Source organism: Rhincodon typus, chromosome 4, assembly GCF_021869965.1.
Source record: "Rhincodon typus isolate 14 chromosome 4, sRhiTyp1.1, whole genome shotgun sequence".
NCBI classification, from domain to species: domain Eukaryota; kingdom Metazoa; phylum Chordata; class Chondrichthyes; order Orectolobiformes; family Rhincodontidae; genus Rhincodon; species Rhincodon typus.
The window spans coordinates 18,563,941-18,576,109 of record NC_063335.1 but is presented as its reverse complement, the minus strand read 5'-3'; the positions used below and the strand labels follow the sequence as shown (position 1 = coordinate 18,576,109).

Sequence of the window (12,169 nt, the reverse complement as noted above, 5' to 3'; positions counted from 1 at the left end):
TCTCTTGTTCAGGATTCCGAAATCTTGCTATCGTTATCCTTCATCCTCACAGGGACATGCTGGTCCTAAACTGGCCTTTTTTAAAAAATTCCCACATATCAGATTTACTTTCAAAAAGCTGCCCCCAATCCAATTTCTTTAGTACCGAACTAATACTATTGTAATCAGCCTTCTCCCAATTGAGCACTTTCACCTGAGGCATAGTCCTATCCTTATCCATAACTATCTTAACTTAGATGATTATAATCATGTTTCCCAAAATGCTCCCTCATTGAAACTTCGATAACCCTGGCCAATCTCATTTCTTAATACAAGATCGGGTTCTGTCCCTTCCCTAGTTGGACAATCAACATAATGCTTCAAGAAAACCTGACGCACTGAACAAATTCTCTTCCACCCAAGTCCCTCCGACTAGGGAGTCCCAGTCAATATTGGGAAAGGTAAAATCACCCACCACAACACTCTCTTGTTTTTATGTCTTTCCATGATCTGGTTTATGGGGAGGAAATGGCCTAGTGATATTATAGCTGGACTGTTAATCCAGAGACCCAGATAATGTTCTGGGGACCCGGGTTCGAATCCCACCATGGCAGATGGTGGAATCTGAATTCAATAAACATCTGGATTTAAGAGCCTAATGATGACCGTGAAGCCATAGTCGATTGTCAGGAAAAACCCATCTGGTTCACTCATTCCTTCAAGGAAGGAAACTGCCATCCTTACCTGGTCTGGCCTACATGTGACTCCACACCCACAGCAATATGGTTGACTCTTAAGTGCCCTCTGGGCAATAAATGCAGCCTAGCTAGTGACGTCCTCATCCCGTGAATGAATAAAGAAAAAAAAAATTACTGTTCGTCAATTCCTCTTACATGCATAATTGTTGGTGCAAAAGAAAACATTTTTAGAATTTACAGATAATCAGTGATTTGTATTATATCTACAAATGTTAAAGAAAATACTTTGTTGAATCAAAGAAAGGGCATGTAAGGAGCATTAAGAAAGGTATGGTTTAAAAATACTGAATAAGCAGTGATTTGGACTTCTATGCAGTTCTGCAGTGACCCTACATTCTCTGCAGCTGAGTAAGAGCCAGAGGAATAGTGGTCGAACACGTTATTAGCTACTGATTGTTTGCATATATGGTTACGCTCAAGTCGTTTTGACATATTTGCATCCTGCATAGGATCAGTATCACTAACCAGTGGACTATTAACCATTGGCTGTCACTCTTATCCTTCTGAACTGGAAATCTGTTGATTGAAAAGTAAAATTGTATCATGTTCCGAAGTATTTCTGAGACCATCTCTGCTATAGGGCAAAACTTGAATTGAATTGAATCATTTATTGTCATGTGTATTCACTATAAAAAACAGTAAAAAGTGTGTACTGGCATCATTCACATTAATTTAAATAAAATAAAAAGTAAAGAAAGATAACTCAGACAGAGAGTCCAGCATTTCCTTCTCTTCTGCTACAGTCTTGGTCTGGGCTACACCAGCCCATGTCATGCTGTGGCCAGAGAGCCCTGCTCTGGGCTACACCAGCCCACGTCATGCTGTGGCCAGAGAATCCCGCTCTGGGCTACACCAGCTCACGTCATGCTGCCATCAGAGAGTCCCTGCTCTGGGCTACACCAGCCCACTCCATGCCGCTGCCAGAGCCCTGCTCCGGGCTACACCAGCCCATGCTGTGCCGTCGTTGCCGCCTGGAGCCCACAAAGCTGCTTTCGTGCCAAAGAACTCCCTTTATCAGGTAAGTTTGAGTGAAAACTAAATAAACTGAGAAAAGAGGGAGGAGAAAAAGGAAAAAGAAAAGGCGTACGAAGAGGGCAAGCATGGGCATAGGATCCCAGATGCTGCCTGCTCTTCTGCTGTCGTCTTTGGAGGAAAAGAATTACACCATAATTTTACATCTAAAATTTGGGTGCTTTTTCATTTTAGTTCAATCTCAGCTGGAGTTTTGCATCCATTTCTAAACCCTCTACTTTAATGAAGGCATTGGATACAGTATAGAAAAGATTCATGAGAATGATTCCAGTGATGAGGAACTGCAGTTTTGAAAATTATTAATGAAGTTGGGACTGTTTTGCTTGGAGACAAGAAGGCTGGAAAGAGATTTTGGCAGAAGGATTCAAAACAGCGAGGGGTCTGGACAGAGTGAATAGGGAGAAACATTCTATTAGTGAAAGGAACAAGAGTGAGAGAAGATAGGTTTAAAATAATTGACAAAAGAAGAAAAACGAAATGAGAATCTCTTTCTTTATATAGAATGTGATTCTTATCTTGAGTGCATTGCCGGAGTGTGTGGAGAAGGCAGGTTCAATTGGGGCATCCACAAGTGAATTCGGTTTATTGTTTGTAAAGGAACAATGTGTGGAAGAGGAAGGAAGAAGGTAAGGGAATGCCACCAAGGGGATTGCTCAATTAGAGTTTTGGTGCAGTGGTCTGACCTCCTGCACTGCAACAAATCTGGGAGGATGGGACTTGGGAAAGAGTGGTGCAAGAGAAGTACAAGCCACCAGAGATTTCAGAAAATATGCTTGTTGATCTTGCTTTGAGAACTTCTTGGAAAATTACATTTATTTTCTAAAAGGAACTTGTACCATTACTGTCCAGTCATTTGCTGTTATGATGAATCCTAGGACACATTTTGTTGTATGCCCAGTGCTGTTGTTATTTTGTGTTTGCAATAGTTCCCTGTTGAAATTGGCAGGTGGACTTAGATGAAGCAGGAATGATGCGCTGAAATATAGCATCTATTTTTGTATTCATTGCTGTTCAGCTAATTTCTATATAAAACAGGCATGGTATTGTTTGAAATGAAGATTTCACTGCTCTGGATACTAATCACCAAAGAGAAGAGCGTGCAAAGGCTGGCCATCTGGTTTGGACCCAGACATCTGCTTTACTCCCACATCCATAAATTAAATGATGTCTCACCTGTAAAATATTTCCCATTATCCATCATCATTATCACTATTTAACCACTTCAGCTGCCCAACCTGGAGGCATAGTGGAGCAATCCAGTAGCATTGAAGGTGGAGGTGAAGCATGCATTGGATGAGTGAATGAGAAGTTGACTGTGTGGAAAGATGGCATGAGCAGACTGTAATGGTGGTGGAGGAAGTGGTTTGGGAAGGTGTGTGTGTGTGTTCACTCAAACTTTGTCATGGTAGAATGTGTGGAGCATTTAGCTGAAACCTACCTGAGTATATAAAACTGTGATGTATTATCTTCTGTTGAACTTTAATGTGCAAACTTCAAGCATGTATTAAATATTTCAAAGTTGTTTTGTATTTGCTGGCATCTGGGCTCGCATTAATTTTCAACAGTTGTTTCTGTTCAGTCAGGCTATGTGGTCGTCACTGGCAAGGCCAGCCTCTGTTGTCTATTCTTAATTGGCGTTAATATAGTGGTGGTGAATTTAAAATTATGTCACGTTGGGAAATAATTTGCAAAGCAATAATGTATATAATCCTGAAGTAACATGTTTTGTTGTTAGTACAGTAAATTTTCCGTACCAGCGAAATCAAAGCACAAATATGTCTATCTGTGCCAAAATAAGTAACAATAAAAATCAACTTCTGCAGGCAAGACTCATATATTTCTGAGCAAAAACAGAAGTAGCTGGAAAAGCTCAGCAGGTCTGTCAGCATCTGTGAAGAGAAAGAATCAGTTAACATTTCGGGTCATGTGACCCTTCCTCAGAACTGATGGTAACTAGGAAAGCGTCAGATTATATGTAGAAAATAGGGAGGGGGATGAGGATGGGGTAGGGGGTAAATGATAGGATAAAGCCTGAAGAGAGAGAAGAGCAGTTGAATGGACAAAGGACTTGATAATGATCTGGCTAGGAGAGTGAATAGTTGGTCATGGGGACTGTTAGTGACTAACAATAGGTAGTGTGTAATGGCAGGCTATGTGATAACAAGGCCTGGTGTGTGCGGCAGGAGGCTAGGACATGGGAGAGTTTAGGCCCTAAAATTATTGAACTCAATGTTGAGTCTGGAGCCTGCAGTGTCCCCAAGCGGAAAATGAGCTGTTGTTCTTCCAGCTTGTGTTGAGCTTCGCTGGAACACTGCAGTAAGCCAGAGACAGAGGTGTTGGCCAGGGAACAGGGTGGTGTGTTAACGTGGCAGGCAACAGGTAGCTCGGGGTCTTTTTTGTGAGCAGAATGTAGATATTCCGCGAAGCGGTCACCCAGTCTACGCTTCATTTTCCCCAATGTATAGGAGACCCCATTGTGAGCAGCGAATGCAGTAGGCTAGATTCTGGGAAGTGCAGGTGAAGTGTTGCTTCATCTGGCAGTTATGTTTGGGCCTTTGGATACTGTGGAGGGAGGAAGTGAATGGGCAGGTTTTGCACCTTAGCCGGTTACAGGGGAAGGTGCCATGGGGCTGTGAGGGGGTGGTGGGGTTGAAGGAAGAGTGGACCAGGATGTCCCAGAGGGAACGGTCCCTGCGAAGGGTGAGGAGGGGAATGGGTGTCTGGTGGAGGCATCTTGCTGGAGGTGGCGGAAATGGCATCTGATGATCTTCTGGATGTAAATGCTGGTGGGATTGTAGGTAAAGACAAGGGGAACCCTATCACTGTTGCGGGAGGGAAGAGAAGGAGTGAGGGCGGAAGTGCAGGAGATGGGTCAGAACCAGTTGAAGGCCCTGTCGACAACGGTGCTGGAGAATCCTCGGTTGAGGACGTTTCGGAGGCTCCCTTGTCGAAGTTGGCCTCATCTGAACATACGTGAGACCAAGATGGAGGAACTGAGAAAATGGGATGGAGTCATTACAGGAGTCAAGGTGTGAAGATGTATAGTCCAGGTAGGTGTGGGACTCAGTGGGTTTATAGTGGATATTAGTGGCCAGTCTATCCCCAGAAATGTAAACAGTGATTTCAAGGAAGGGAAGGGAGGAGTCAGAGATAGACCAGGTGAAAGTGAGGACCGATTGGAAATTGCAAGCGAAGTCGATGAACATCTCCAATTCCGGACGAGAGAGGGAAGCAGCACCAATGTACCTGAGAAAGAGTTGTGGGTGGGGTCAGAATAGGACTGGAACAAGGAATGTTCCACGTACCCCACGAAGAGACAGGCATAACTTGGCCCCATGCGGGTGCCTATGGCCACCCCTCTGATCTGAAGAAAATGAGAAGTTGTTGAGGGTGAAGACGAGCTCGGCCAAGCGGATGAGGGTGGCGGTGGGTGGGGAAAGTTTTTAGGTCTTTGCTCCAGGAAGAAGCGGAGAGGCCTATGACCCTCCTGGTGGGGAATGGCCATGTAAATGGATTGCACGTCCATGGTAAAGAGGAGGCAGCTGGAGCCTGCAAACTGGAAGTTTTGAAACTGGCGTAAAATGTCAGATGAATCACGGATGTTTGTGGGCAGGGATTGGGCCAGGGGAGAGAAGACTTGAGCTAAGGTAGGAAGAGATGAGTGCTGTGGGGCAGGAGCAGGCTGAAACAATGGGTCTGCCCAGACAGTCCTGTTTGTGGATTTTAGGAAGGAGGTAGAAACGAGTTGTGCAGGGCTGGGGGACTATCAGCTTGGAAGCAGTTGTGCGGGGGGGTGGGTAGAGGAGGTCACCAGATGAAATGAGATCAGTTACCATAGTAAATTCAGTGGTCTGATGCCTCATGGTCCAGAGCAAGATAGGAGAAGGTATCTGAGAGCTGGCGCTCAGCCTCTGCAATGTAGAGGTCAGTGTACCAGACTACGACAGGGTATTTGTGATTTATAACTGCTACAAAAAAAACTTCGCACTCGTGAATTTCATCGTTTGCGGGGGTTCTCCGGAGCAGAACCCTCACGGATGCACAGGAATGACTGCATGTTCATTACTCTGTATATTTTAAATGCACTGTAATGCTAAGATCTCTTTGGTAACTGGATGCATTGGTCCACAATCTTGAAGGTAATAGAAGATCAATGAACGGAAACTAATGTTTCTACCTGCATGAAGTCTAATAATTCCACCCATTTGAAAAGGCATAGAAGAATTTGCATTTCACACCGTCATGACAAGTGCTTTAATTACTTAATTACTTGTCCAAAAAAGGCTTTCTGACTTTTTTTTTCTTTGTCTACTAATTTTCAAATGTTTTTGTGTTCAGTCTCCTGACACCTGGGAATCAGCTTGAGTGTTTCACATAATTTGTATTCACTAAGAACATAAACAGCAGTAGGACTTGTATTTGTTTTGGGAAATTTTGAGTCAATTTTCTTTTTGATTATATTAGAAATGTCAAGCTGGCTGCTGTTTCAAACTTTGAAATGTCACAGATGACGTTAAAGCAAGTTAGGATGAATGTCCACTGATTGAAACAGGTGAAATCCTAGAAGCCAGAATATATTTTGCACTCTAGGGCATGGCTTCTTTGCCATTCTTATATGATGGTGTGTCTTTCTTCAAAGGATAAAGATGGAGACCGAGCAGTTCATCATGCTTCGTTTGGGGATGAAGGTGCTGTTATTGATGTTTTACATCGAGGAGGAGCTGATCTAAATGCTCGGAATAAGCGAAGGCAGACTCCATTGCACATTGCTGTAAATAAAGGTCATTTGCAAGTAGTTAAGACTTTGCTCGACCTTGGATGCCATCCCAGTCTCCAGGTAAGGAACAGAGTGCATGATTGCCATGTTAAAATTCAAATTTAAAATATTAAAGTTTGCTAATTTACTGTTTTGGCTTACACTTTTTAGCTTTTATGATTTAGCTACCAAATTCAGTCTTTAATAATTCCAAATATTCATAGTTTTACAAAATAAAACTGTAAAACAAATCTATTTTAGGCAGTTTTGAATATTGCTGAATATTTTACATTTAATTGCAACTGATTTAAGAACAGTCCAAAAGCAAGGTTTTAATGGTATATGGCAGAGATAAAGCCTGTATGAAGAGAGAAGTGAAAGTAAGAATAAAGGCAATAGCTTACGAACATGCTTTTAAACCTCATACAGACACTTTGATTAATCCTTTTTTATGCTGGAATAATTGCATGTGTATTTTGTAATCTTTAATTCATGACTACACCAACCATAATTGAGGGTATATTTTGTTTCCTGAAGTTTTACTCCATTTTTCACTATGGCGATCTCTGTACAAATGAAATGATATTAGAGAAAATGTCAGCCAGTTTTAAAAGCTTTCTTTTATGAAAAAGAAATATTTGAGAATAATGAATCTGCCTTTGAGCACTGAATGACCCTCAATGTTCGGAAAGAATTGATCTATGATTTGCTAATTCTGAATTCTGTTATTCAGTTATGAATAATGTAATTTAGCTGAGCAGTCATGGAGGATCTGTGTTCAGTGTGTTCTCCAAATCTGGGCAAAAGGTTGTTGTGAATATTCTGCTGCCGTGCAAAATGCCAGAAACATCCAAATTAATGAATACATTAATAATAATTTTAAGTTTTATTCAAATAGTCTTTTGTAAGTAACTTGTATTTTTGTTATATCTTCATCTGCTTATAAGATGTCTAGATTATTAGTTTACTTTAGTTTGACATCATATTCTTAGAAGGAGCTTAAAGAGAGGGAAACTTAAATTTCTGTTGTGCATCTCTGTAGGACTCTGAAGGTGACACACCTCTTCATGATGCAATAAGCAAAAAACGTGATGATATGCTGTCAGTGCTGCTAGAATCTGGTGCAGATGTAACAATCACTAACAACAACGGTTTCAATGCTCTTCATCATGCTGCATTGCGAGGCAACCCCAGGTATTATTAGATATCAGTTCATGAGGGAGTTCCGAATATAATCGATGGTAACATTTTCTGATTTGATGAATTTAACTCTGATGGATTTTTGTGTTGTGGTTATTCAGCTTTTAATATGTAAAGATTACACATACTTTTCTTGAACTCCATCCAGTGGACCGTACAGTGAAATTAGTTTAAATATCTGATCCAACAAACTCATTGAAAGGACCTCAAACTACATATATCTCTTCAACTGTATCTTTCAACTTCTTAATATTCATGCCACACAAGTGCTCGGCGATGACCATCTCAATACTGAAAAATCTAGCTATCATTCCTTAACTGGCATTGCCATCATGAATTTCCCACCATCAACATCTTGGGGGTTTTAGTTAACCAGAAGCTGAACTGAACCAGCCAGATTGTTACAACTGAGGTTGGAGAAATGAGTATTTCTCTAGTCCTACTACCTGACAGGTCATAACATATGTTTAAATGCTTTACTCAGTCAGTGATGTAGCCAATTATGCTCTTTATCTATGTTTGGTTTAGAATAAAATGAGGGCAGCATGGTGGCTCAGTGGTTAGTGCCAGGAGTTTGCATGTTCTCTCCATGTTTGCGTGGGTTTTCTCTGAGCGCTCTGGTTTCCTCCCACAGATAAGATGTGCAGGTTAGTTGGATTGGCCATATTGAAATTGTCCGTAGCGTTCAGGGATGTGTATGATAAGTGGATTAGCCATGGTAAATGTGGGGTTAGGGGATATGGTGTGGCTGGGTCTGGGTGGGGTGGCTCTTCAGGGGGTTGGTGCAGACTTGATGGGTTGAATGGCCTCCTTCCACATTGGAGGGGGCTCTGTGATTCTTTGAAAATAAAGCAAATTTTCCTCATAAACAATAAAATTATTGATTTTTATTCTGAAAATAGGACACGTTCAACAAAATTGTAAAGCTGGTTAACGTAGTTTGAAATATGAAAGTATAAATATTCACCCTTCAAAATAACTGCACAGGCATGCATGAAATGTGCAAACCAATTAAGAAAAATGAACAACATTCCCCGCAGAGATTAATTTGAGGAAAAAAGAACATCAGCTGCATAATGGTTAGTTATTGAAGGAATAAAAGGATATGAAATGTTCAAAATAATTTTCTATCAGCATCCTGGCACATGCAGAAGGGTGCCATGAAACACAGACAGTTTTCACTGGCATCTTTGCAGACATAGTTCGTTCAGGAATTGCCAAGAGGAAATCTTTCAAGGGCTTTCCGGGAGAGCAGCTGGATCAGTATTATTTCCATCATACTGAACCCTCAAAAGTGTTTATACAGAAGAGGGTGTGCTCACTACCTTATCTCTCTCCGCATGCTCTACCCCAAGTGAACTGTAAAGAATATCAAAACAAAGACCAACTCTGGACAGCCGTAAATTGAGGAGTGCAATTTTGAGTAAATAAGTCCAAGCAATTTGCTTAAGCCACGTAACTTGCAAGACTTCATATTTAAAAGTCCTGACATCCTTTTAGTAATCACATTTTCTTTAAAAAAGAAGTTCAAATAGCTCTTCGAATTTCAAATAAATATTAATTCTTAATAGAAAAGATTCTTCATAGTATTACAAGGGCAGATCAATGGCTAAGAAATCTGCAGTGAGTAACTCAACTCTTGACTACCTAGTGTGTCCTTTATTCAAAAGATACAAGTCAGGAGGGTGATAGAATCTCTCCATTTGCCTGGATGAGTGACGCACCATCAACACTCAAGCTTGACACTATCCAGGACAAAGCAGCCTGCTTGATTGGCAGCATATCTATTACCTTTCACATTTACACCCTTCACCATCAGTGCACAATAATACCAGTGTACACCTTCTGCACGATACACTGCTGTAACTCATAAGGCTTGTTCAACAGCCCCTTTCAATTCTGTGACCACGACCTGCAAATCCCTCTCTAAGTTACTATTCTGATTTTGAGCTGTATCAACATTTCTTCACTATTGCCAGATCAAAGTCCTGAGCTTCCTTCCTAAAATAATTGTGATGTGGAGGTGCCACTGTTGCGCTGGGGTGGACAAAGTTAGAAGTCACATGACACCAGGTTATAATCCAACAGGGTTATTTGAAATCACAAGCTTTCAGAGCAGTGCTTTGGTTTCAAATAAACCTGTTGGATTATAACCTGATGTCGTGTGACTTGTCAAATAACTAGCATACCTACACCAGAAAGGCTGCAGTGGTTCAAAAAGGCAGCACTAGGAAATTGGGAATGGGCAATAAATGCAGGCTCAGCCAGGAATTGCCACAACCCATGAATGAACTTAAAAAAAACAAATTGCATGGATTTGAATCTTGCTATGAAATTGTCAGGATTCTACATAAGGATTGCATTGTTATAGGATCAACTGGCTAACTTAGCAGCATTCCCCATGAGCTCAAAGATCACTTTATCATAAGTTGGCCAGTGCATTGATATCTGGAGCTAATCAGAGGTTAGAGGTTTGCAGGTCTATTTATTCCTCTGAGACTGCAACATGTGGAATTTGCACATGTAGCTCGGCATGGAAGTCCATAAATTGCTGCCTGAGAGTCTGTTTCTCAAGAAATGGCACTGTTGAAGTTACTGAAGACTTTGGACGAGTAGAAATCATTGAAATGATGAGAATGTCCATTTTTACACCAAGAATTTTGAAGTTTGCTTGTGCTTAACAATTTGCATTAATCCTATGTGTTTATCTCAGTCATTTATTTCACTATTTGTAAAATGTCAAATTGAAAGTGAGGGCTTGTGCTTTTTATTTAAATTATCTCAATGCAAATACCTCTGAGATAGGCTGCTTAGCCTGCTTGATGATATCAATGTTGCTGAGTTCTCGGGGATCCTAGTTTCTTGCAGACAGCTTTGTTTTAAGATCAACAGCTAGTATCGATTCTCTGACTGAGAAATGACCCTGTAACTTGTTATCTCTGGACTGCATGCCAAGATGTTAGTTATTTCAGTTTTCACCTTTTGGTGCACGCTATTTTGCCTTAAGTAAAGCAGTTAGTTTAAAACATAACTTTTGTCTTGGGGCAGCACAGTGGCTCAGTGGTTAGCACTGCTGCCTCACAGCGCCAGGGACCCAGGTTCAGTTCTACCCTCGGGCGACTGTCTGTGTGGCATTTGCATATTCTTCCCATGTCTGCGTGGGTTTCCTCCGGGTGCTCAGGTTTCCTCCCACAGTGCAAAGATGTGCAGGCTAGGTTGATTGGCCATGCTAAATTGCCTGTAGTGTTCAGGGATGCATAGATTAGGTGAGTTATAGGGGGATGTGTCTGGGCGGGATGACATGAGGGTCGGTGTGGACTTGTTGGGCTGAAGGGCCTGTTTCCACACTGTTGGAATTTTATGATTCTCACATTTGTTACACCGGCTGAAAGCTTGCTGTTTTCCTATATTGGGCAGTTGATTGCCTATTCACGCAAGGGAAAACCCTGCTCATCACAAAGTAATTTCAATCTGCAGGAGATTACTGGCTTTCATTTTTGAAATTTACAGTAATATTCAGTATGACTTATGCAAATGAGTTTTCAATTTCTTGAATGCATTGAAATATTTCATCTACTTTATTTCTGCCTTGTTTTCACTGCCTCCCTGGCCTTGTCTGTCATTATCTCTTATATCATTATTGTCCACTCCAATAATTTTTGTCTTTCCCCGGTTCTGGCAACTTGTATGTCCTCAGTTTTATTGCTCCCCATTGGTGACTGTGCCTTCAGCTATCTTGTCCAGAGCACTGAAATTCCCTCCTAAAACTCTGTCTCTTTCTTTAATTAGGTAGCTCTTTAATACCTTTTCACTTAACTAAACTATTGGTTCCTTGTCCCAATATCTCCTTGGGCAGCAACTGAACCCCATTGTTTATGCTCAAAAACACGCAGGCCTCGATATAAAGCCATTCTTGTACAGGCCATAAAATTCTACTGTCTGCGTGGCTTGGGATCAAATTTTATTTAATTATTTTCCTGAAACTCTTCTTTTGCACTGATCTGCCACATCAAATAAACGCAAGATGTTTGAATGTGAAATTCAATATGTTGAGTGTGCACTTGATTTGAAAACTCATCAGTCTCTTGAGAATTTCAATGAGAAAATGTTCAGGTTTATGTGATGTGCATATAGGTGGTGCTGTGGAAATAGTTTTCCATGTTCCAGATGTCGTGACTTACCTGTCGCTTAACCTGTGACACCTGGAAGTCTCTTGTGGTGCAATGATAGTGTCCCTACCTCTGAGTCAGCAGGCCTGGGTTCAGGTCCCACCTGCTCTGTAGGTGTGTGATTACATCTTTGTTGAGTTTAATTTAAAAATTATCAAAATGACACCTGCCTCAAATGGTGCCTTGTAATAGCTGAGATAACAAGGTGTAGAGCTGGATGAACGCAGCAGGCCAAGCAGCATCAGAGGAGCAGGAAGGCTGACGTTTTGGGCCTC

At 41.4% G+C, this 12,169-nt stretch overlaps 1 protein-coding gene across 2 annotated transcripts in view; it reads left to right on the top strand.

Moving 5' to 3' along the window:
* The window catches only part of mib1 (MIB E3 ubiquitin protein ligase 1), a 140,018-nt gene that overhangs the window by 59,257 nt on the left and 68,592 nt on the right, over nucleotides 1-12,169 (top strand). For both annotated transcript variants that reach the window (XM_048595680.1, XM_048595679.1), the window contains exons 11-12: nucleotides 6,409-6,606; nucleotides 7,568-7,719. In XM_048595680.1, the coding sequence (XP_048451637.1) occupies nucleotides 6,409-6,606; nucleotides 7,568-7,719 (350 nt within the window). The remainder of the gene's footprint in view (nucleotides 1-6,408; nucleotides 6,607-7,567; nucleotides 7,720-12,169) is intronic.